Raw genomic sequence first — 26600 nt, 5'->3', positions numbered from 1 at the left:
TCCAGAGCGTCTATTGGTCAGTGCTTTTCTATGGAGATTATGCAAACTGTGCCAGTACAGGGTGACCTCACAGAATTCACTAAAAAGGCTGTGTGGATACTTTTGGACATGTTTCCAGTTTCCTGGATCCAGATTAAGACCAATCTTAGCCTAAAAAGAAATCCCAATAGTTTTCCACAATTAGCACGGCAATTAAGTCAAAGATTAGGCTTAATCCACGTCTGGGAAACCAGCCCATAGTGCAACTTTACATTTTGAAAAGCCCTGACCAAGAAAGAACACGTAGGCCGGACGATCCGAAAGGTCAGGAGTGCCCAAGCCTTTTACAGTTGACGTGTTTCACATCTGAAGCAAGAGTGGAGCTCGAGGTTCTCTTTAAAGCTTCATTCGCTCAAAGACAAAAGTCTTAAAAGGGAAATTCCAGGGACTTCTCAAAACTTCAGTTTACTTAAATACTCAAGAGGACAGTCAGATTGGTTAGAGGAACTAACTGACTCAGAACAGTGGTGGTGATAGGAACCAGACGTCCACCTCTAAAGGCTCCCCACAGAAAGTTCCTACACAAAACGGGACTGAATTCACTGCCTGATGCCCGAGATGTTGTCTTACCACAAGGTCTGGTACCAAATGTATGTTTTGAAAATCCATCATAGTGGAGGGATACATGCAGAGCACGAACACAGAAGAGAACTTCAATATTCCATATAAACTGAAGACTCGGAGGTTCTCTGGTGGTTCTGGATGGTAAATAAAGCGTCTATATCTGTGTTGTTGTCATGGCGACGCCTGGTTCCCCATCACCACCACTGTAAAGACGTCTGAACCACTTCACACCAAACCCTCTGAATGACCGAGTTACGCGGAATTTTTTTGAAAAACTGGTGGAATTCCCCTTTGAGGGCATGAGGAGGATGTTTACATCTTGAAGTGTTCTCTCTATTCACATTCAGAATCATCCACGACAGCATGAGAGTTAGAAAGCAAGACTGCGACACCTTTGGGATAATGTGCATAAAATCGCTTTATTTCCAATCAGATTAGAACCTGCAAGCAGAAATCAATGATTCATTGATTCCTCGACTAGATTGGTGACATCACATCATGTGATGCAGGGAAAAAAAAAAAAAAAAAAAAAAAAAAAAAAAAAAAAAGCAGCAGATTTTCTTACTTTTCTCCATGCAAATGACATGGTTCATTCACTCACCCTGGCACTATTCGGAGCATCCTTCTACAAAATATAAATATATAATATATATTGCTTAAAAAGATCTAAAAGGAATAGAAACTTTTACAAAAACACAAAAAAAATCGCTTCAAAACTTCTGAAAATCTTTCACTAGTGTATAGATTTTTCTTTTTTTCTAAATCACATGTACAGCTTAGAGGGGAGGAACCCCCAACCTGAAGGAAGGCAATAAAATAAGCTATTTGACAGTTAAATTAATACAAAAACAAAATAAAAATGAAAAAAAAAAAAAAAAAGTCATCTATGAAACACTGAAGAGGAGACGGGAAACAAAGTGAACAGAAAAGCTGTTAGTATTAGCATTGGTCATTTTTACTGTTTCTCGAAGGCAAAGAAACAATATTTATAATAATATTATTAATAATAAAAGATCATTCCATGTTTCATTTATAAACAAAATACCAGGGAAAAGTGATAAGAAAGAAAAGTTTTGGCATTTAAATATTTGGTAAATAAAAGTCTGCCAAAAGCACATTTTATTCAAACGGCTATTTACACATCCCTGGAAATCAGAAGTCTGTTTGCGGAGGCCTTTCGGTCGGCGGCAAAAGACGTACCTGTTAAACGAGCTAAGAGGAGAACAGCTCTGAGTAACGATGCCTGGGCTTGGCTGTCAGTCAAAACAGAAAACCATGAAGAGTTTCGCCAGGACGTTCGTCTCAAAACCCATTCATAATTACTATGAGGTGAATATATGGAATGTAAGAACTCCTGGTTTATTGTATATATAACATCTGCAAGCTCATTAAAAAAGGTAGAACTGTTGAGGCTTTTAAACGTGTATATTCAGCTTAATGCGAATGCCCAAAGGTCAGAACAGCATGTTCGCAATCTGTACCTCTGCCAATAATCAGCAAAACAAAAACGAAACATCTTAACAAGCAAAAGGCTACAGTAACATTCCCCTCAACGGCACAGATGTGTCAAAATAAAAGTCCGCTTAAAGTTTTATCCTGATTTCTTATCCATGTCATGTACCTGTAAAAGTCCTCTTTGCACCTTGTAGTGTTTACAAACCAGGGAAAGCTTAAAGGCAAGGGAACAAGCGGCATTTCACTTTGGGCATTAAAAAAGGAAAACGCCGAAAAGGATAACGTCAAGACTTGTACAGTGCAGTTTGGCAACAGAGAACCTCCCCTCCCGGCGGCGTTGACCTAGTGAGGTTCTGCTGAAATGTCCAGAGCGATCACGTTTTCATTCAGAAGCTGTGACGTTACGGTTTCTCAGGAGGAAGAGAGAGTGAGGTTGGCCGTGCATGGGAGGCACTATGTGAGTTTAGAGTTCAGAATTTCTTATTTGCTTGAGACGGCGTGGCTTCGTGCGTTCATGCATAGATCTCGGTGGTGGGTGCTTTCTTGTAGATGGGCTTTTTGCCCAAGTCGTAACTGCCTTCGTCTTTCTTCTTCATGTGGTAGACCAGGAGAAGGATGAGGAGGACGGCGAAGAGCAGGCCAACGGCACCGCCGGCAATGACCGCTGCGAAAAAGAAAAGAACCGGTAAGATAAATGTACAAGTGTTTTAAAGCCAACTCAAACCCAGACTCCTCCCTTTTGCCGTATTACCTGCAAGAACTTCCGTCTTGTTAAAAATGTTCTGTTCCGCTTTGTTCTGCTGGACGCTGGACGAGCGGGCGATCTCGTTTTGCCGCACCAAGTCCAGCTCGTCGTCCGTCTGCGTCGGTATCCGCGGAGGAACTGCGTCAAGGATTTTGTTTAATTCAGGCTGAGAGAGAGAGAAAATAAAAAATGATTAAAAGAGGAATTCCACTGCTTCTTAAGCATTTCTGATTTCTGCACAATCCAGTGGCTGGGTCAAGTCAATCAGAGTGGTTGGAATGAAGCGGTTCACTGACAAGAACCATATAAACTCATTTCTTTGCTGTGGTGCTGATAGAAACTTGAAGTTAAAGCTAAAAAAATTCTTCATGTACTGTTTTGCTTTTTGACACCGAGCATGTACCTCTACATTTCAGGCTTAAGCCTTCCCGAAACTACCGCAAAACAATGTTTTAGGCACCGGGCAGCATTTATAACCATTTTGTGCTTTTAGAAGTATAAAACTCTGCTACCCGTTTACCATCGTCACCACTGTTCACATAAAAACAAACGTTATGACTGTTTACCTCGTATCGACTTAATTCTGCTGCAATATCTGAAAAATTCCCTTTTAAGGCTTTGGCTCAGCTGTTTTTTAAAAACAGTTTGATACTTTTCTTTGTTGGAAATGCACTTACATCATATGTTTCATCATCGTCGATGTCGGTGTTGTGGCCGTAGTTGTAGTCATATTCATCAACTTTATCTTCATCACCAGAGCCTGAAAGCTCGTAGTCATCATCATCATAAATGTTGCTCGTTGGGCCCTCCTCATCTGAGAAACCAAAATCGCCTGATGACTCCAGGTCAGCGTCCATCGCCTTGTCGCGCACCCATGTTTCTGTCTCTCGTACCTGGAAGAACACACAGGCGCCTTGATTAGGTTTGTTTTTGCAATATTTACCAAAGTGACTGCACGAAAAGCTCAACACAAATATTATCGAGTTTCCTTTTGGAAAACGGTTCACCGTGGCACCTGGCAGAGCTGTAACCTTCGAGGCTAGAACAGGAAGTGCTCACCCTGGTCCTTATCTTCTCTATTATTAAGGTTACACAGGAAAACGCCTGATACCACATCAGCACTGAGCACAATGGACGTCTGTTGTTCCTTAAACAATGGGGGGGGGCATAAAGGCTGCGCCACGTCAGCAGAAGCCTCCGATAACTGGATTTGCTGATGACCTTCTGGGCTAGACGTCCACGTTGGGTTTATAAAGCAAAGCCACCATCCGGTCTTCATTTACTCAATCCCAATGATTACGCGAGGGTACTTGGCGTAACTGAAAGATATTATTGGTCGTAATTGTTTCACATATGAAGCGGGGGTTCACTCAAAGCTCCAATCTGTTGGTCCAACTCAGAAAGCCGATAAACAAGAGTAAAGAAAACAGAAGTAACAAGTGTGTGAGGACAAGCTGCAAAGTGCTGACCAATTTAACCAACTAGAGCAGCTGGCCTACAAGCCATCAGTCCTCTGTTTGGTAGACAGCTGAGTTTCAGTGTAATTAAGGCCTGACCGGTTTCTTATAGAAACAGCTGAGTGTCTGTTGACAAGACTGGGCGGATTCAGGAACGTTGTGATCATGGACACGTTCACGCATTATTCATCTAGTCAGCAGGCTGGCCTTTTGCTAGACTCGGATGACTGTTCAACCGTGGCTTAGAAGAGAGTTCAAACTTCATGATCAACCATTAATCACAGGGTTAGTTAACATTTGGGTGTAATTTTTAACTGCATGCAGTCCAAGCTGACAAACAAACCGACAATCCCTCTATTTAACCAAGCGAGTTACACTTGATGTACTGCCAAAAGAATAGGAGCAGCCAATGGTGACTGTCCAATGCTAAGGTGGACTTTAGAGATATATACACCCCCCCCCCCCCAGCATTGGACTGTGGAGCGATTGAGCTCCATCCAGGACCTCTGGGATGAGTTGGAATGACTCAGAACTGATCATCCAACATCTGTACATGACTTACAATAACACTTTTGTGAAGGCTAAATGGAATCAAGTGTCCCAATACCAAGTCTAAAGCCTTCCCAGAAGAGTAGAGGCTGTTACTGGAGCAATAAGAGACAAACTCACTATTAATAATAATATAATCGCTGCTGTTTTCCAAAAATGCCTGTTGGTGTTACACAATGTGTGGAAACTCCGATCAATGGACCAAAATAAACGGCCCAAAACGGCTCTGAAAAACGTCTGGTTCCATTGACTTCCATCAAAAGTAAAGCAGGTTTTTCCCCCCTCTCCGTTTTGGAGATACGAGATTAAGATAAGTGATAATTAATACCTGTGAGCGGGTGTCTGGAAATTTTTGGACAAAGGGTCTTAATCCCTCTCCAGGAAAACAACCCATAATGCGTCACCAATATTTCCCTGAGGGAAAACCACACTTGCACTCCCCTGTGCTCTGGAATGCCACCATTCCAGTCTCATACAAGCAACCAATTTATTTCTCACGTTGCTATACTTTAGCACCCATACCACCGCAGCCAACCGATATCCTCCCGTTAGAATCCAGTTCACGGACCAAACGGTGCGCTCAATTTCAAGCCGAAGGTAAAAGTCTTTGGTAAACGCACAGGTTCACTTCCTTATTGAATGTGCAACCAGGCCGAGAGAAGTGAGGCCAGACTATTTGGGCCTTTGTGCCAAGTTGTCTAGCATGTGAAGGCAATAAATTCTCTCTCCACGGACGAAAAACGCCTTAAAAATCACGATTCCCCTTTCCTTCAAGCCTCGTTGTACTGCTGAAGTCACTCCACCCCTCTCTGGTAGTGAATCATGGTGGCTAGCATGTTAGCACAGGCTTATTTGCACATCGAAAGGGAGATGGAGGCCTTTATCTCCCGATTTGCTGCCAGCTGTCAAGCACAGAGATTTATCAAGCCTAATAATGTGCTCGGCCTCACATACAGGCGAAGTCACATGTAACTGAAGGTAGTTCCCCACAACTACACAAGACGCAGCTCGAATCGCAGCTCTACACCCGGCTCAACTCCTTTACAATCGAAGGTATAGATCATTACGGCTGTCAGACGTCCCCGAGCAACATTCAACACGCCACTGTTATCAGAAGAAAACCTTCTATCTCCAAAACGGTAATTTTACAGGAGAAGGAGAAAGTACATTTAAAAGTAAAGCAGGTTATCAAGTCATTTAAAAAACTGAAAAACGTCAAAAACGGAGACACTTCAGACGACAGTGACGGAAGACGGCTGGGTAATCAACAAGATCACTTCCACATTTCTCTTGCAACCAACATTAAAAAGTAGGTTAGCAGTAATAGCAGTACAACCCAACTCGAACTGCACCGATAAGAGTTCAGTTCTTACTCTCCAGGGTATATTTCGGTTCTTCCATCTGAATTTACATCCCTAAAACTTCAGGAAAATGATTCAGTAACTGAATGAAATAAATGGAAGAAGTTGGTGTTTTTTTACATTTACGGCTCTTATCCAGAGCGTCTGATCATTTTACACAGGTAGGCGAAGGTGGTGTTTGGAGTCTTGCCCAAGGACCCTTATTGGTGTAGTGTAGGGTGCTTGAACCCCAGTCTACAGCGTAGAAGGCAGGGGTGTTACCCACTACACTAACCAACCCATTTTGCGTGAAAGCCCCTCAGATTAAAAGAACGTGTGTTTTATGATCAAACATAATCCCATATGCTTGGTTCACTGCTAAAGCCAAAAATCTGTGCCGCTCTTTGTGTTGTTTTCTAAAAGTGATGTTTCCAGAGCAGATCACTGAAGAGACGCCGTCTGTTTATAGTTTAGAGCCCAGATTTGGGGAAAAACGGGTCGACTTTCAGTAGAAAAACAAACTGAGTTCAGCTTCTTTTATTATAAGGGTTTAAAATGACATCACCGTCTATTAGACTGGAGAGAAGAGCTACAGCCTCACACGACGCCCAGCTTCTGAATGGAGCTTATGGAGTATGAGTTATGATGTAAAGAATGAGATGATACCAGGATCATATCAGTGTTTGAATATAACTGCTTCATAAAAATGCAAACTCAAACAGTTGTAGCAGTGCATTTACCAGTTCTCTGTAATGCCCATTCAAGTCAATTAATTCCTTATTTCTTTATAAAATGTATCTGAATTGGCTTAAAGAGATATGTATACTAAAAATATCAGATGCTGATGCAAACGTGCTGTTTGTATAAAAAGTGTGACATTATGAGCCTTTATATGGTACAGATCCAATAACATTCAATGCACCACGCTAAAGAAGGGTGTGGGGTGGGCTAGCGTAGTGGTTAACACCAATCGCATGACCCGGTTTAAGACATATTCCAAGAAATCAAGACCATGCAAATACCAGATGCAACTGTAAGTCTTCTCTGACCGAAACGCCTTTTATAAAGAAAGAAGCGTTCAAGACAGTAAATTAGAGGCCGACAAAGAGCGTGGAAGCCCCCTCGAAAACTCCCCCACCTCAGAAACAAACAGGCTGACGACCACAACTGTTTGAACTCTTCTCTTCTGGACAGGAAGACGCGATGAAAGGAAGCTACCGAGAAGAGAAAGTCTCGGCAACCACGCGGGTTTCAGAGCTGAGGAGCGAAAACTATTTCAGCAGCTTCCTTGAAACCCCAAAGGAGGAAATCAACAACTTCACTGGAAAAAAGAAAAAAGTACCAACCATAGCAGCTGCTGAGGAAGAGGCGACGTACAGAAGAAAACACCTGACATGCAAACGCTGCGGTGAAGCCGTAGCGAAGAAACCGAGAGTCCCACCAAACCAAGCTCAGTAACTGAGAAGTCTCAGGAGACGGTGGGTTACGCGCACGACTCTGCAGAACAAAGACGGTGGATGTGGGTCACCGTTTAGAGCGCGATACCGGTCGTGTTGGCGGATTAGCCACAAAACTTGGTTAAACTGGAGAAAACATTTGTAAAAAGTACACTTGTGGTCAGAAACTTAAACAGGCTAACTTTGGTCTTGGTAAAGTTTGGTCATTTTGCCAAAATGTTGCTAAATTTTTTTGAATACATTTGTATAAAATTTAATAAAACAAAATATTTCACTAAATTATAAATTAAATAATTTGATGGATTTATAAAACAAATTTGCTGAATGCATTTGCCAAATAAATGCTGCATTTGCTAAATTTAAATCTATAGAAATCTATATAAATTTAATAAAAATAAATGTAATTAGATTATAATGCAAATAATTTTATATAGTATAACTTATTATATAATAATAATAATAATAATAATAAATTAGCTAAAAAATAAAAAAAATTAGCTAAATTTACATTTACATTTTATTAAATTTACTAAATTTTGCTCAGTTTTAAACAAATTATCTCCAAATCCATGATTGTTTTTTTTTTCTTCTAATATATATAAAAAAAAAAACGCTTCCATTCATGTTTTGTGTGGGAAGGCCACCCATGCACGAAAGGATAAGTTACAACACGGCTTTAACTGTTGGTGTAAAGGAAGATGCCACTTGTTTTAATGAAGTGCAGTTCAACTCTTTATTGGAAAGAGTAAAATTAACGTGGACTCTATTGTCCTATTGCTTTCTTCTGAGAATAAACTGGTTAGACGAACTGATGCATCAATAAAAAGAAATATATACATAAAACTAAATCAAAACTAAAGCACCTTCCACCTTCGAGATCCGAGAATCGGCTCATGCGAACTGGTGGCCTTGGCTTAGCTGGGCCTCAGTCCGGACCGGCATAGCAGGCAGCAAATCCCACCATCTGGTACCAAATAGCTCAGCATCTGTTCCATTAAGCCGAGAGAACGGCAGAGGGTTCCTCGCCACGTTCATCACTGAGCCGGATAACCTAACCATCAGCTTTGCACATTGCAACACTTTGAGGATGGATCCGGATATGAATTAGACCATGAGGTCATTTTCCATTAAAAAAGAAAAGAAAACTGTCTCTGATCAGGAATCCTGCTATCTTGACATTTTGATGAGATGCCTCTGCGTGTCGTCTGGGCCGTACATCCCAGTCTTTTATCTCCTGGGAGGCGGCTATTCAAGGTCGTAAACGTGCTCATAGTCTTCTATGAGATTTTGGCCTAAACCGCGTTCGACGCCTGGGGAAAAGTTAATGATTTTCCTTCAAAAACAAAGGAAATGCCTCACTTTTGAAGACGCTGCCAACCCATCACCACAGAGGAGATTCTGAGCTTGGAAAAACGCTGCTGCCTCTTGCTTCACACTTCAGGGGTGGCCGATCAGCCCATTTCACTTCGTCTGAACACGCTTCTGTCTGAATCCAAGAAAAGATCCCGCTCGAGGCTGCGCCTGCTTACGAGTCTCTGATTATGGGGGGGAAAACGCATCGATGTCCTGATGCACTGATCTGGAGGAGGCCACTCAGCTGCTAAACCGTTAGAATCGATTTTAATAAAATCATCAGTACAGTATCTTCATTTTCTGGCTAAAATTAAGGCCTTTTCCTAACGAACTATAAGAAAAGCAAAGCTTGTACTGTTCATTGTTTAAACTCTATTTTATGCACTTATAAAAGTAGTTCTGAAATCGGAAACAAAAATAAAAATAAATATTTATATATTTGCCAAGCTCAGTTTTTTTTTTACTGATGGTTTTGGCCAGATTTAAATCCTACAGAGAACATATACACAGAATACTTAGTCTCACATTAAACACAAAACAGTTTGGCAACTTTTATTATTTCTCTGTTATTTTCAGTCACATTTCATGATGAATGGACCGACATAAATGGTGTAAAATCCGAACACCTTAAATTAAAGTTACAATATATTCTTCTACAAGTCACGAATGTTCAGGCACACAGCAGAAAATCAGGGCGCCACTGTATGGTATCGATCCAAATGATGGTTTCTACCGTTACAGCTCGATACATGTGCTCAACATCGCTCCTGTGACTAACTCTAGATAAGCACTATCAGCTTTTAAGACCAAACCAGCTCCCACATCACCGTGACTGTTCTGAGACGTCTGATAAACAACCTCAGATCTGCTTCCCGCCTATGAGAAACGGCTGACTCAGACGCAGAACATTCCAGATTCTTTCCACCTTCACAGGAACTATTTATACAGTCCCTGCATACCAGACTGAACCTGTACAGCCCAGAGAGGAGAAGGCTTCCACGTTCCTCGCATCAAATCCGAACACCTTAAAGGAGAACGCCACCAAAATCCCTGCATAACTCAATCACCACCATGTACACCAAGTCGCTCGGAGTGGCTTGATGGGAAACGGTGCATCGTAGAGAACCTAACTGTGTAAGAACTGCCCAAATTTTAGGTGCCAAAGACATCTGAAGAGATGAATCCCTCAAAGCTCCATCACAGAAAGCTATGAACATGAAACGGTCGTGAAGATGCTGTCTGATGCCCGGGACAATCGATTTAAGACCGTTGTAAGAAGGTTATGGCTTAAAATGTACTACTTTTAAATGCATGCATCACGAAGAGGTATGGGTATAGCTACAGGGCTTTGCGAGGCAAAATACTCCTCAAAATAACAATTTTACCGTTATCGATATTATATTAAACTCAGAAGACATGTAGGTTCACTGGTATACATGTATTATAGACATAATGCCGCCTGGTTCCCATCACCACCACTGTAGAGTAGAGTCAGTTCGTTTTCCCCAAATTATACAGACTTTTTTGAAAAACTGGTGTAATTCCCCTTCAAGCCAGCCTACTCAGTACTAATCCTGCTTATTTTATGTGCTCTCCTAATATAAGCATTCAGCTTGGGCTTTTAGCTTTAGCACAGCACACGAAACAGCCGTATATACGGCAGTACGACGCACCGGCCACCCGTCTGAAATATAACATCATGGCCAAGTGACGTGGCCCAGCTGACATGTAAAGCGCTCCTTAAATAAGCTCTAAAAAAGCTGTGATGCAGGACAAGACGGCTTCCAAAAGCCCCAATAGAGAATGCCCGATTATGAAAAACTCATCTGCCTCCTTCGTCACTTCAAAGGAAAGCTTTCATCGCTCTCTCCTCTGCCTCCCGCTGGCTTTCATTAATTAAGCTGCTCACTGTTAAGTCAGGGCCTTTTTTCGAGTCACAATGGAGGAAGACACAGGCCAGCTGTAAACCCCAAACAACTGGTACGGAACTGCTGGTAAGACAAAAGGGAAAGAAAGCCAATTTAAGGGGGTCAGATGGCACCTTTACAGAAAAAGCATTTAAACTAGGCTTTTCCACAACAAACGGATTCCACACATTTTCCCAAATAGGCTGAGATGTAGACAAATTCAAAGCGCTTTGATGTGAAATGGCCCGTTATATAGAGAAGCTATTACATGCAATGTTAACAATAAAACGGTGGTAAATTAGTTTTATCTGGGGACTATTTTGCCCTAAAACGTGTGTGTTTTAAAAATGCTGATCACATCTTCGCTCAAAACTATCATAAAGCAACGTCTCAAGCAGCCATCAGGGTATTCACAACGATATGCAGTAACGTACAATGAGGGAGCTTTTAGAGGGGGACGTCTGGTTCCCATCACCACCAATGTGAACAATTCTGATCTGCATACACACACACACACACACACACACACGCTCACTGCTGTGTCTGATCTACTTGTTCCAGCATAACAAACCACCACGTCAGTGTTACTGCAGTGCCGAGAATGATCCACCACCCAAACAGTACCTGCTCTGTGAGGGTCCATGGGGGTCCTGACCACTGAAGAACAGGGTAACAGAGTATCAGAGAAACAGATGGACTACAGTCTGTAGCTGTAGAACTACAAAGACCAGCTATACAGTAAGTGGAGCTGATAAAGTGGACAATGAGTCGTAGAAACAAGGAGGTGTATACATACATCCATAGTTTAATTCTCATTGTGTAACTGGTATGAATAACGTACAGCTTCGCTTTTATGGCTCTGTAGACCTGCTTATCAGGGAGACATCAGGGGAAGGTTTTTTAAAAAAGCCGTTGAGAACAGGTGGGATCTAGGTACCAGGAACGAACCGCTATAGAGGTGACAAACCAAATAAACCTAATAAGACCAAACAAAAGACGGACTATGGGCTTCTCTTAAAGCTTTAGTCAGCATTTTAAACCCATTCCACTCACTACAAACTTGCTTTTCAGCATTTTCACGTTCACTCTGAGCCCCACTTTGCTCACCATGAACATATTTAGTCCCACAAAAGCTAATACTAATGACCAGGGATTAAAATTAATCGGCTATGCAGGCGTATCCGAATTGATCATTAGGGCAGACGTGTTCGCAGCCTGGCCAGAGAGGCAGACTGAAAATAAATAAATAAAACTCTCAACTTCTTTCACTCAAGCAGCAAACAAAACCGCCTCTCTCAGCGCCAACATTCCTTTCACCAAAGGGATTTTATAGGCCAGTGGACAGCAATGCAGAAAGCATTATTACATCCCGGTGAAAGTATTTATCATGTTCACCACTCAGGCTTTCACTGGCCGCCCCATTCAGCCTGTCTTGCGAAAGAACTTCATCATTCTGGCACAAATTAATTTATACTTAAAGGGGAAATCCATCCAATTTTTTTAAAATCTCTGCACAGTTGAGCAGTTGAGATGCAAACGAAGCCTCTAGAAGCTGAAACAGTCTCAAAACTATCAGAAAACTAAATTTTGGCTTAAAATGTATTTTAAAAACACCTTAAAAAGGCAGAAAGGTGTGAGACACTACAACCCAAAGAAACCCTACTTTTGTTTGACTCACGACCTCTTTACATTATGAACATGACATATATATACACATTTAGAAAGATGTATGTTCAACTTGAGTGATATAGTGATGGATAATAAGCCATATATCCATCATATAGACCAGAAAACGGCATGTTTTTAGCTTTATTATTCTGTTGGGTGTACTCTACTCGTTGCATTCAGGCCCGGACAGTTAACCTCAGTGTGTATGCGTCATTTACTGGGTGCCGTCTTTGAAATAAATCAAAGCAAGTTTTAATTTTTACATTTTTAAAAGAATAAAAATAATTTCAGGTCTGAAATATATCCGTTCAGCCTGGAGGAAAACTTTGTTCACGGGTGGTCTCGCATAGCGAATAAAATGGGTATATTTGTGGTGTTGTCATGGCGACCCCTGGTTCCCACCACCACCACTGTAAAGAAATCGGAGTCTCTATAAATCAAAACACTTCACAACAAACCACACCGAATGATTTGCTTGAAAAAACAGGTGGATTCCCCCTTTAATTCAGAAGAAATAATTCCAACAAGACGTGTCAGACAGCGGACGGCGCCCTGCAGTGACCCAAAGTGGACATCTGAAGTGTATCACATGCGTCCACACAGCTGCTGACTGTCCATACAGAGCAGAACAGAACATCATGTCTCTCTCCCTCTTCCCAAAAGGAGAGCGAGGAGCTTCGCCATTCGAGCTGCTTTTCCTATTAAGGCCTCGAGCGCATTTCCTCCCAAACAGAGTTTGGTCCGTGGAATGTTATTACACATAAGTACTGTACAATTACCAGGAACAATGTTCACATTCAGCACGGTCCGACACTGGCTGGACGGTCCAGCGTCTCGTCCTGCTGAAATCCGGCCAAGTTAACGCAGCTTTAATGTCGAAGGACAATCCTGACGCAAAACAGAACGGGATAAAATATTTGCCCTCTGCGCTACAAACGCTCAGCCCAACCCACATAATATCATATTTCACATCTCATAGCTCTACACCTAGTCATAGTCCACACAAATACTCCTCGCTCATTAAACCCAAGTCTTAAAGTTTAAGCCCTTCCACAGTCCAGTGGCTGGAGGAAGGGAAAGCAATGAAAGCATCGGACCATTTAAATCCAGCCAAGTGTGTGAAATCCCAAAAGAGGGCCGGTCAAGGTCATAAGGGGTCAAATTCCACTGAAATATACTATAGGACGAGAGGGGGGGGGGGGGGGGGGGGGGGCAGGAGATGCTTCTGTATGATTCCGAGGAATGTTGCAACTCACTACCTCCCACAATTAACCTTCAGTTTACAATTAACAGGCATAAACAGTCACAGGAACGCCGCTCATAACAGGGCGGAGAGAGTGTGATACTGACATACTGCGATATTCCTATTATAATGAGCAGTGTATCCGTAATAATGACCACAGAACAGGCAGGTTTTCAGCCTTCCAAGTGTATTTTAAACCGATTTAAGACACCATAAGGCCAAGAAAACCCTATTTTTGTTTGACTTGCTACCACTTTACCATTATCAACATTACATATACATATTTAGAAAATTGTATGGTCAACTTCAGTGCTATTTTAATACATAATAAGCAGTATATGCATAATGATGCCCATAAAATGGCTCGTTTTAAGCTTTACTCTTCTATTTTGTGCACTTTACTCATGATTTCCAGGTCTAGAGAGTTAATTCTAGTGTATATCACACACTGGGTGAAACTACTGTTTAAAACGTCATAAAAATATATGCATAAAAAAATTTCATTAAAAAAATTGCATTTACAGGTTCCCTTCAGGGACAGGCAACATGATATTTTATTATTATCGAGATAAACTGTCACAATACGCTACTCATATTGCGGAAATCATCAGTGCTTAAAAAAAAAGCACTAACTGCATGTTTCATTGTAAAGTGAGCACAATTAGACCCGTTTAAGTGGATTTAGTGTTGCGCCGTTTGTAAAAAGCTGAATAAAAGTCATTGTAACCAAGTTTATTATTCTTCTTATAGTTATTACTTATATTAGGCACTATTTTGTGTCTTCCAACTTATTAAATCTGAAAAATAAATGAAATATTGTGATGGATATCATGTGCTGTGAAAATGTCTTGAAGTATCGTGATATATTTTGTCGAATCGCCCACCCTTAGCAAACTTAGGAGAACACGAGAGCAAATCAATCACTTACATTAAGTTTGTATAAGTTTTATATTAAGTACATCCGTTCAGCCTAGAGGAAGAATGGGATCTCTCTCTCTCTCTCTCTATATATATATATATATATATATATATATATATATATATATATATATATATATATATATATATATATATATATATATATATATATATATATATATATATAGATAGATAGATAGATAGACAGATAGATAGATAGATAGATAGATACTTGTCAGAAGAAAATCTTGTATCTCCAGAATTATAACTTTACAGGAGAAAGAAAAAACATACTGTAGTTTTAATGCAAGTCAATGGAACCAGAAATCTTTGCAAGTCATTTTGGGCCGTTTCTTTTGCTCCATTCATCGTGAAATTTACACACAATGTCAAGAACAACAGGTCCTTTAAAATTATGTCAAAAAATGAAAAATGACAAAAATGGAAATACAAGGTTTTCTTCCAACAACAGCGATATCAGAAGCTCCACAGCACAATATCAGGGCAGACAAGACAATTCGGTATCAACACCAAGGTCAGGAGTTGGATCTGTTGTTCATCTTCAAATAGACCAAACAAAAGGGAGGATAAGCCCATCCAGTAGGTGGACTGCACACATTCCAAGAGCTCGAATGGAAAGTCCTGCACCCAGTGCATTTGCATTTTGCCTGTGTGCGTTTGTGGCTGGCTGACCACGCACACTGGGTGGTATCGGTCTTATTACCATTCCTTTCTATTCTGTTTCGGCCTGCTCCCGGCTCCACCACCACAAAGACATCTGCACACGGCCATTCTTTCCTATTATGAGGAAAAGAAACGGCATGGCAAAGGAGAGCGGCGCGCCACACGCAGGTGTTTCGGCCACAAAAAAGGTAAAATTAACACCATAAACAAAACAGATGAAGGACATGTGGTTCCTGGGAACGTCTGGTGCCTCTAAAATAAAAGCCCTGCGGCAAAGCTTGCTTGCCTTCCTCGATTCCTGTTATCCGAAGGAAAAGGACGGGGCAATGCTCGACATGCACTGCATGAAAATCTGAAGAAAGTAGCACGTTGATGAAAATTCAAGCCCGGACGAAACAGCAAGACCATCTCAGTGGTTGGTTATTGAAGAAATTTCAGGAAAACAGTGAAGTTTTCAGTGAAGACCGTGTTTTAAACACACAGGCCAGTTTTACACTAACATAATAATGATAAGTGGCTTATTAAAGTGGTATTGAGCAACTTGCATTAAACCACTGGCACAACACCAACAACCACTGCTGACCTACCCAAGCTTTAGGAGTTCAGTGAACAATCGACTGAATTAGACTTGAAGGGGAACCCCACCCAAAAAATAAATAAATTAAAAAATTCACATTATTAAACAGTTTAGATGTAAACAGAGCGCTCAGCTCTAGAGAAACTTGGAGAGTCAGAGCTGTTCACAGAGGTGGTGATAGGAACCAGACGTCCACCTCTAAAAGCTCCTCACAGAAAGTTCCTGCTTGACCTATTTATGAATTCACTGCCTGTTGACACCGTTTCACGATAGTTTTGTGATAAAAGTTCTGGTCTAAAACCCTTTTCAATCAACTTATTTGATCTATTCGCAGGGGAGGGACACATGACGGGTGTTCTAATGCAAAATAGTCCCCAAAAGAAACTTTATGGGGCATTGTTTTTACAACTTTACCATCAACAGTCCATATAAAGCCTCCGAGGACTCGTGTAGGTTCTCTGGAGGTTTAGACAGTAAATAAAACGCCTATAATAAAAGTCATGGTGCTCCCTGGTTCCCATCACCACCACTGTAAAGACATCTGAACCATTTCTCACCAAACCCACTCTGAATGACTGTGTTTACGTCTCAAGGACTGAACTACTCAGATTTTTAATAATTTTGGATTTTTAAAAAATTTTGGTGGAGTTCCCCTTTAAGTAACGTTAGTTAACCTAGCTCACCGAACAACCGACAACAGGTATGTTTTGTTAGCACACAGGTCGGTTTCTACTAACTACAAGGCAGCAGGAGTCCTTGTTTACTCACAACGAAACTCTAGATTGAGTTTATCGTAACTATATTTAGTATAATTTAGTTTAACGTACATAAAAAACAGCCACTTTAACCGACTCGGTTAGCCCGAGTTAGCTGGTTAGCCAAGTTAGCCCGTCACCTGAACGCAAACCGCCACTCACCGACTCGGCGAAGACAGCAGCAGCCAGGAAAAGCAAGGTGAGGTACACTTTCAGCATCTTCGCGCACAGTAGCTTATAAACGGAACACCAGAGGAGATCCAACACTAGTCCTTCGGGTCGTGTTCGGGAAACGGAGCTGAACTTCAGCGCGACGCGTCCAAACTTCTCGCCTTCTTCTTTCAGCGGCGCAGCTCCGCGATCTATACTTTAGGGCCGAGGCTCCGCCCACTCCGACCAAGGAGCCAATAGGGCGAAAGGAGCTTCACACGTCACTCACAAGCTTACGAGAATTCTATACTATACAATGGAAGTTGAAACGACAACAAAGGAAATATTCAAAGCGGGGAAATTCACACATAGAATAACCCGCGTCCAGCCCTCGAGACGGGCTAGTAAACACACGATGAGTGTCAGATTCACACGCTGTTCCCTGCGCGTCCTTGCGCGGGAGACATTGTAAGTCTATCTATCTGTCTGTCTGTCTGTCTGTCTGTCTGTCTGTCTGTCTGTCTGTCTGTCTGTCTGCCCGTCCGTCCGTCCGTCCGTCCATCCATCCACACTGTAAAACCTGATGAGTTAAGTAAACTCAAATGGTTTGAGGAAACTGATTGCCTTAAACCATTTAAGTTTAATAACTCAAACTATTTGAGCCTAAAATAATTTCTAACATCAGTGGGAACAACGGACATAATCATTGTAATATAGAATTGAGTAAATTAAGTGACTTGTACTAACTCTGTTCACAGTTTTAATGTCACTTTATTTAAGTATTCTGGACTCGTTTAACAGTTGTACTACCTCATTCAAATTAAGTATGTCTGACTTAACAGACTTGCACTACACTAACTTAAATTCATTGTTTTTACACAACTCCATAAAATCAAGTTGAACTAACTCATTTTCAACTATTAAGGTTAAAAAACTAGGCTACAGTTGTACGAACTTCCTATCAAACAGTAGCAACTCATTTCATTTAAGGAAACCGATTGCCTTAAATAATTTAAGTTGCATTAACTCAAATCAAACACTTAAAACAAAAACATTTTTTAAGAACCGCTATAAATGTAAGAATCACTACCAAAACATTTACATGTAAACATTTATTTTGTCTGATAACTTAAACAGCAATGAATATCCTCCCACAGCTGACACAAAAACTAAAGTTGTTCAAAACAAAACACCACCAAACAAAAAAAACCTAAAATAAATAAAATAGTTGGAAAAGAGAGCAACACAGTTAAATAAGCAATCTTTAAAAGCATAAACATTACTGTTTTAAATAAAATCAAGAAAGAGGAATGTGGAATTAAAACATTGCTATAAGGTACACACACCTTAAAGAATATCACTGTCACAGTCTCTTCCTGTGGTTAAAGTATCATTCTGTCAACAAAAAACACTATTATCAGCTAAATGTGCCTTACATGCACAGCCTTGACTGTGTTTGAGAACAGCTATAAATGGAAGAGTCATTACCAAAATATTTACATGTCAGCCTCAATTTCAACAACACTGAACACAACCAATTGTTGGTAGAATCATGACCTGAACAAGTTACAAAGAAACATAAAAATAAAAACACTAGTTCTCAGCAAAATGTGTGTTATGTACACAATCTCAGTACACATTTCCATCAATGGTTATTGCTGAATATTTTTACCCAAACAAATTGTACTTCAACACTTTTCACCACCAGTTCTTTGCCAAATGAGTACACTTCACTGATCTGCTTATAGTAATAGTCATATTTATTAACCTTGTGAACCTAGTTAAATCTAGATGCACTAACAATAGAACACAATAACTTAGCATACAATAATTACCTGCCTCTTTGATCAATTAATTTTGATTAATTAATTTCAGCACAAACAATGATACTGGGGGAAAAAAACCCACTAATGGCCTGGTTCTCTGGAACATGTATATTGTTTTTGGTAGTAAAACCTTTGGCAGGTTAATTATTTTTCACTATTGGGCTTATGCATTAAAGCCCAATGATTACATTCAAGCACCATTGACCTGTCAGAACATATTCAGTCTGAGAAAATCAATCTAGCTCATTCCTCAATGCCTGCAACTTCGGTTTGAGTTGCCTTCTTCCATCATCAAGATTTAAGATGACAATCTGGACGAACTCAAAGAAGCCTGCCAACTTCTCTGGATAGCTCAAATGTAGAGCAAACAGTAAGCCAAACAAATTTACCAGTGCATCTGCCCAAGATCTGTGGGACATTACCACCTGATCCTCAAGGATAACCGATACACTGAGTGGCTGAAACGGGATTACTGAAGGCACATTGTCTTCATCTACCACAGCCACCAGTGCACTGGCCCCTTGAGGAATTCTTCAAACTCCTCCTCCTGAAAGAAGAAAACACCTTTAGATATGATGGGTTCATGAAAGGAAAAATACTGGCATCAAGTCCTGTACAAAATATAAACCATGCAGGGGTATTAAAACCCCCCCCCAAAAAAAAACACATTCTCAACATAGCAAACAATGATAGCCACACTTTTTTTATGGAGAACAGTTGCATATCTGCACCAACAAGATGAATAAAAGTAAGAGAATATATAAATGTACCTTGCAGTTCTTGAAGACTGCTGATGAGTCTTCTTTCAAGATACTGATCCCCTTCTGGAACTTTTGAGCCTATGAGAAGTGGAAGCAGTCTAAGCAAAGTGTGGTTCTCATGCCCATTCCCACCTATTGTTCCTCGAGTGCCAAAGTTTTGCGGGATCGGGTGGGGGCGGTCAACTTTGTCATTATGCTGGTAGGAAAAGGTCATTATTGCCCTATTCAAATCCTCCATAGAGAAATATTTTTTCATTATCATACCTTTTAAACAGAGAGCAAGCTCCACTGGAATAACACCTTCTAACAGATCATGTAGGATGTCGGGTGGAAATCCTATGATGGGATGAAAAAAAGACAGATGGTCAGAGAGAACACAAGTATCTTTAACACCATAATCTTCTTGATTGTGACTGTCCTTTATTCTTTGAATAAGGTGATCATGTTGCTCTTTTGTCCTCATCTCACAACTTCCAGCATCTGATGTCTGCATGTCATTCCTGGTAGCAAGGCAAAACCGGCAGCAGCATGAACACCTAAAACTCTCTTTCAAGCCAGCTAGCCCATTGGCAGCAAGGTTATCAGCGACAACAGAGAACACTGTTCCTCTGAGACAGTCTCCAACTGTCTCAATGTAGACACCTTCCACTTCCAAGGTCTTAAGGTCATTCAAGAGAGGTGCAAACACTTTTGCATATCCAAACTGTCGTACATCATTAGAATTACACAAAAGAGCAAGTTGCATTGAGTGTAATGCTGAGCGGTATTTTGCTGGCAGGTTAGCTAAAATCCAGTAAACAGCATATATTTTGTGTATTTTCTTTGAAGTTCCAAGAGGGTTAGCAATTTCAAATTCATCCACATAGAGAATTACAGATATCTTCATTCCCTCACCTGAAAGAAGTGGATTTTCATGATAGTAAGAGCCATCACGATATGAAGAATACTCACCAGGCTGCTGTGTGTTGGTTTCTTGGATGGCCTCAAAAACGTCAGCTTTATTTAGCAAAACCTGCAGAGATGAGAGAATGGGCACATACATATAAGCATGCTGGGAAGACTCAATGAGGTACTCGACAGGCTTAACATATGGAAACTTTTCTTCATAATATGATTTTCTCCTCTTAGCTGTTGACAGAGGAGCTTCACATGTAATGGATTTGTGCAAAATATTACTCTCTGAAACTGCCTGGACAACTTCATTTACAACTGTGTCCGTAAAAGAGCAGTTATGCTTATTCAGTATTTTGATAACAGCTTCTTTGACAATAGGTTCTGAAAGTGAAAATAACTGATCAATGTGCTCAATAATTTCCTGCGTTGCTCTTTCTGATACATGCAGAATTGTCTGCAACTTCAAAAAGAATGCTGCTAGATTATACTGCAATTGTTCTGCTAATTCACCAGTGCTGGTACCTGTCTCTGGTATGGTTTCATCTTCATCCGACACATCTAAAGGATCTTGTTCAATTTCCCGGTCATGAGAAATATCTGTCTCACTTTGCACAACAATGGATACATCAAATTCTGAAGCATTATGATGTTCCCTACACTTGTGAGAATTAAACGTGGAGTAGACATTTGTTTTAAATGTGCAGTGCCTAAAAGGACATGGCACTGTTTGCTTCTGTCTTAAATGAAGAAACATATCCTTCTCCTCAAATGGCTGCTTAAAATCACACAGAGGACAATGAAAAGCTAAACTGTCGACTACACTGACACTAGTTCTGTCTTCTTTCCTTTTCACAGGATGCACTCTAGACATGTGTATCTTGAGCGAATTGAAAGTGCTAAATGTGTACATGCAGTGGTGATACAAGCATGGCAAGGGTGAAACTGTTGAATACTGTCCATGCTGGAGTCTGTAATGTCTTAATAACTGTACTTTGATGGAGCTAGAGAATACACACAACTTGCATTTCCACATTATGTATCCCACCTCGGCCAACACCTAACATCAAAAGAACAATGCAAATAATTTTGTCAAGAGTAAGTTCACAACAGGACAAGGTGCATATCTAAATTCGACAGATTGATTCGGGAAAAAGTTTACATCACGATTTACCAACACAATGTGGCAAAACTTGGATATCTACCACTTGCTGAGCCTACTCACCCACAAAACAAGCACTCGTTAAGTTAGTCGTTTATAATCAGTAACATTTAATAAATGTGCTGTCCATTGGTTTGCTTCTTAACAACTCAACTAGCATTAATCAATGTTACTTCAGTACAACGTGTCTGGTACACTCACGGCAAAGTTTATCAAGTTCTGTACTGATTAAGCATAAAATGGACGAGTGATGCTAGGTAGTTCTAGCTACTCAGCGGGTTAGCTGGCTAGGCTCAGCTGCTGCATTATTTTTGTGGCGTTACTTTCAAGTTTTCCAAGTTCGTGTAGTTAGATAAAATGACTGATAGCCAACAAATGTCTAATTCAGCCAACAGACGTAGTCAAAACAATAGTTAACATAAAAAGCAATTTTACATCCAAAATGCAGCAGCAGGGCGAATATGAACGGCTGACCTCAACGCTTGTCCGTGTTCAAATGTCCGTTGCTAACACTGAATACTCCCTTCAGTAAGCTAGCTGGCTAGCATGCTAGGCTGTCACATAAAACGTTAGCTTGTTATTTGCCATAAGCTTGTAACAAAATAACCGGCGTATTTGCTTGGTTTAGTCTAATACTTTAATAATTCCGAGATCCAAAAATATATGACAAACAAATAGGCTGTTTCTCTCACCTTCGAAGTCCCAGTGATGATCTCTTTTGCTGGAGATGATCCTCAGGTGTTCACAAGTGCTTTCAGGGTGAAGGCTTTGGAGTTTCAGCAACGTTCCATGTAATTAGTAGGGCTGGCAGTGTATTCAAGACGTTACGTGAGAGGCGAGTTTCGATTTGATTCCGAACAGTTTGCACGCATACGTGCCCAAATGGACTTAGAAATATTTTACTGGCACAGTCTATTAACAGTAGTCTGTCGCTAAAATGTATCCTTACAGAACACAGATCTGAATTTGGATTGTATTTGACATAAGATAAAGTGGAAAATGAAGTAAAATGGGGGAAAAAGGTAGATTTCTTTCCACAACTTTAGAAATTGTAAACTTAGTTAACAGTAGTTAATAGAAAATAGTAAAGATTACATATTTTAATAAATTCATATTAACTCAAATTATACCAAGATGGTGATCTAACTCAAAACAATCAAGTTTTTATTGCAACAAATCGCTTTGAGTTAGTTTGACTTTATCAGCATGAGTGATGATAAATTTCTGTGTTATTTAAGTTATGTTAACTTAATTATATTAGTAAGAAATGCAGTTAGGTTTTACAGTGTATCTATCCATCTATCTATCTATCTATCTATCTATCTATCTATCTATCTGTGTGTCTGTCTGTCTGCCTATCTATATATCTGTCCGCCCATCCATCCATCCATCCATCCATCCATCCATCCATCCATCCATCCATCCATCCATCCATCTATCTGTCTGTCTGTCTGTCTGTCTGTCTGTCTGTCTGTCTGATTATTATAATAATAACGGTAATCATAATTGGAGTCCATATATAGAAAATACAGTAGTTCTTGTAGACATTTATACAACAAACATCATAATGTTTTGTTTTTCTGAGGTTTGATTAAATAAGACAGACCAAAATAACAAAATAAGTAGTAGAACTTTTAGAAAAAAAACACAATAGTGTGACGTGTTAAAGCATATATATATATATATATATATATATATATATATACACACACACACACACACACACACACACACATATACACATTACACAGTTAAGCAAATGCATCGTAAAGTATAATGATTTTATTCAATATTTCACTTCTGCTTTAAATCCAGTTAAACAGGTCTAATTATCACTAATGATATGCACAGTATATCACAATAATGATAAATATTGTCATATTATCATCTTATATAACCACTTTTACAGTGATATGATCCACAAACAAACTAAATAAGACTGTAATATTTAGCTGTAGAAGGACAGAGGAGGAAAAATGCATTAAAAATAAAGGTTTTATTTAAATAGTTGGTATTTCAAAAGGGAAGATTAACAGATTAACAGCTCAGAGTGTGAAATGGACAGTTGTACACAGAGGGGGAAGTAGCGGCCTATGAGGAAGTATGATCGTGGAAAATTATAGGACGTGATCTTCCAGGGAGCGTCAGCAAATCCTTGCCCATTTCGTCGAGTCTGCGGTTCTGAATCAGCAGCTTTCTCCTCAGCGCTTCTTCATAAGAAGAAGTAAAAGTAGCTAAAAATCTTGATGAGGAGAAAAAAGGAAGTATGAAGGCCATCCAGTATGAAGGCCATCCATTCCGAGCGCGGGCTATCTGGTAGAACTACGTAGAAACGGAGGTTTGCCCGGCTCTGTCCGGTTCTGAAACCCCAGAGGTAATTAGGAGCTACGTGTGACCCGACTGGTCAATTCTGTTCCTCATGGAGTGAAGCTTTATCAGACATGCAAACCAACCGGAATACGAGTAGTTATCACTCACTTCTGCCTTTACACAGTCGTTCCTTTTCCTTTCCTTTTCCTTTCCCTTTTCCCTTCCTTTCCTTTCCTTTTCCTTTCCCTTTTCCTTTGCCTTTCTGACCGGTCTTATGTTTTGCCCTTTTCTTTCTCCTCCTCTTGGACTTTTGCCACCATACAGTGGCCCGAAATATACTTCTGTAAGCATTAACTTTAAAAACTTCCTTTCCTTTTCCTTTCCTTTTCCCTTCCCTTCCTTTCCTTTCCTTTTCCTTTCCCTTTCTTTTCATTTCCCCTTTCCCTTTCCTTTTCATTTTCCTTTCATTCACTTTCCTTTTCTTTCATTTCATTTTCCTTTCATTCACTTTAATTTCCCTTCCTTTTCCTTTCATTAAGTTTCATTAAATTTCTTTTTCCTTTCCTATCCATTCATTTAATTTCCGTTTCCTTTATTTTCCTTTCATTTCATTTCCTTTCCTGTCCTTTTCCATTCATTTAAATTTCCTTTCATTAACTTTCCTTTTCCTTTCCTTTCCTTTTCCCTTCTTTTCCCTTTCCTTTCCTTTCCTTTCTTTTCCTTTCCCCTTTCCCTTTCCCTTTCCTTTTCATTTTCCTTTCATTCACTTTGCTTTTCTTTCATTTCATTTTCCTTTCATTCACTTTAATTTCCCTTCCTTTTCCTTTCATTTTCCTTTCCCTTTCCTTTCCTTGCTTTTTCTTTCCCATTTCCCTTTCCCTTTCCTTTTCATTTTCCTTTCATTCACTTTAATTTCCCTTTCTTTTCCTTTCATTTAGTTTCATTTAATTTCCTTTTCCTTTCCTATCCATTCATTTAATTTTCCTTTCCTTTATTTTCCTTTCATTTCCTTTCCTTTCATTTCCTTTCCTTTTCCATTCATTTCAATTTCCTTTCATTAACTTTCCTTTTCCTTTACTTTCCTTTTCATTTCCTTTCCTTTCCTTTCCTCTGTTGTGGGACTTCAAAACTATTTGGACACTTTAAGCACTTAAAATGGACTGTAGTCAAATTCTTTAGGTTAAGTGTGGGATTAACGTCACACAGTGGCCCCAAAGCATCTCTTCATGTTTCTTATGTTACTGAAAAATTTAGAGAAAAACTACTAATACAACTTCAAACTGACGTTGGACTCTTTGTGTGGACTCCTGGAGAAGAACTCCACCCAGACGGTGCTAAAGCTACTGTAAAGCACAGAGGTGGAAACCTCAAAGTGTTTTAGTACCGACCTCAAAGAAATGCTGATCTGAACCTCATCGCCTGCTCTTTGACGGAACACTTCACTGAAATGGAAACGGCAGTAGTGGAACCGTCTGTTTGTCTAACGCGATCAGATTAAAACACGTTTTACAGTCTGGAACAAATGTCCAAATACACCTATATTTGTATATGAGAGCCGTATTCTTCTTGTTTGTTTTAGCACGTACACAAACACAAAAAGCAGCAATGTTCTTCATTATAGTTTGACATTGCCGGGAGGTGGGGTGGGGTGGGGTGAGGGGGTCCACAGGACAGGCAGCAGCTCACAGCAGCTATGTAGACACTCCATCCAGGCTCATAATGGAAGAAAACCACAACTGGATAACATTTTCATCACTCATCATCTTTTTTTCCCTATAGCTTTGAAACTCGCTCTCATGTCTGAACACGATCATGACAGCGAGCGCGAGAAAACAGCAGGAGAACAGGGTGTCGTAAGGCTGTCAGTGTAACTGGGCCTCCTTATAAAACGGTAAAATACTGGTGTTTTGGTAGATGTTACTGTAAATACAGTAAATTTCAGACATGACGCATTTATCTGCTCAGAAATACACATCGTATAATCAATATGAATTAACTTAAAACACAATAAAATGTGATATTAGTCCCACAACGGGAAATTTCTCCTGTGCGTTTAACCCATCGGTGAAGTGAAACACCACATACACACTAATGAACGCACACACAAGGGGGCAGTGAGCACACTTGCCCGGAGCAGTGGGCAGCCCAATCCACAGCGCCCGGGGAGCAGTTGGGGGTCAGGTGTCTTGCTCAAGGACACCTCAGTCACGTACTGTTGGCTCTTGGGATCTGGTCACAGGGCTGGTTCCCAAAACCCCCACCCCCCACCTCTCACCCCTCACCCCTCCCCTCACGACTGCCAGTTTATGTGTATGCATATGTTTGTTTATCCATTTCCAAACTTCTTCTCATCCAATACCGTGTTTGTCTAATCAATGCCTCATTATTTAAAGCACCCCTATAAAATGAAAAATTGGATTTCCTCAATTTTTTTGCAATAATACTTAAAAATACTTTAAAAAAAGGTGGTTCTTCAAGGGTTCTTTAGTACAAAGAACTAAACAGTTCTCTGCGTTTTGAAACGGCTCTTCAGATTGATGGAGAATGTGTTCTATATGGTTCTATGCACAGCCTTTTTATAAAATGGTTCTATGTAGCACCAAAAAATGACAAGCTTGGCATCATAACAGTAGCAGAACCCTTTTTGGTGCTATATAGAACCATCTACACCACATTCTCCACCAATCTGAGGAATGATTTCACCATGCAAAGAACCATCCATCTATTTCAAAGCACCATTTATTACGCTAATGGTTCTTTGAGTGTCCAGGGTTCTATACAGAACCATT

The 26600-nt window shown here is 40.2% G+C and overlaps 1 protein-coding gene and 1 long non-coding RNA gene across 2 annotated transcripts; both read right to left on the bottom strand.

The window, feature by feature from the left end:
- Positions 1-1003: 1003 nt before the first annotated feature.
- Positions 1004-17065, bottom strand: sdc4 (syndecan 4). The gene is made up of 4 exons (XM_017683210.2): positions 16874-17065; positions 3481-3696; positions 2810-2969; positions 1004-2722 (listed from the first exon to the last, which is right to left on the bottom strand). The coding sequence occupies exons 1-4, from the start codon at positions 16928-16930 to the stop codon at positions 2571-2573; spliced, it is 585 nt and encodes a 194-aa protein (XP_017538699.1). The 5' UTR covers positions 16931-17065; the 3' UTR covers positions 1004-2570.
- Positions 17066-18069: 1004 nt separating this feature from the next.
- On the bottom strand, positions 18070-22261 carry LOC119262531. Its single transcript, XR_005129727.1, has 5 exons — positions 22194-22261; positions 20400-20460; positions 19713-19784; positions 19458-19526; positions 18070-19234 (listed from the first exon to the last, which is right to left on the bottom strand). It is a non-coding gene; the product is annotated as an uncharacterized LOC119262531 (long non-coding RNA).
- Between the last annotated feature and the right edge of the window lie 4339 nt (positions 22262-26600).

This window comes from Pygocentrus nattereri, chromosome 26 (genome assembly GCF_015220715.1).
Source record: "Pygocentrus nattereri isolate fPygNat1 chromosome 26, fPygNat1.pri, whole genome shotgun sequence".
NCBI classification, from domain to species: domain Eukaryota; kingdom Metazoa; phylum Chordata; class Actinopteri; order Characiformes; family Serrasalmidae; genus Pygocentrus; species Pygocentrus nattereri.
Note: the sequence above shows the minus strand (reverse complement) of the source record. Positions and strands in the feature narration are given on the sequence as shown.

What these genes read in the sequence shown, in the direction of transcription:
- sdc4 (XM_017683210.2), bottom strand. Translation starts at nt 16,930, where the DNA reads ATGCTGAAAGTGTACCTCACCTTGCTTTTCCTGGCTGCTGCTGTCTTC. An exon ending in CTGCTGTCTTCGCCGAGTCG is followed by an intron (nt 3,697 to 16,873) that starts GTGAGTGGCGGT and finishes GTGTTCTTCCAG; the next exon opens with GTACGAGAGACAGAAACATG. An exon ending in CAAGACGGAAGTTCTTGCAG is followed by an intron (nt 2,723 to 2,809) that starts GTAATACGGCAA and finishes TCTTTTTCGCAG; the next exon opens with CGGTCATTGCCGGCGGTGCC.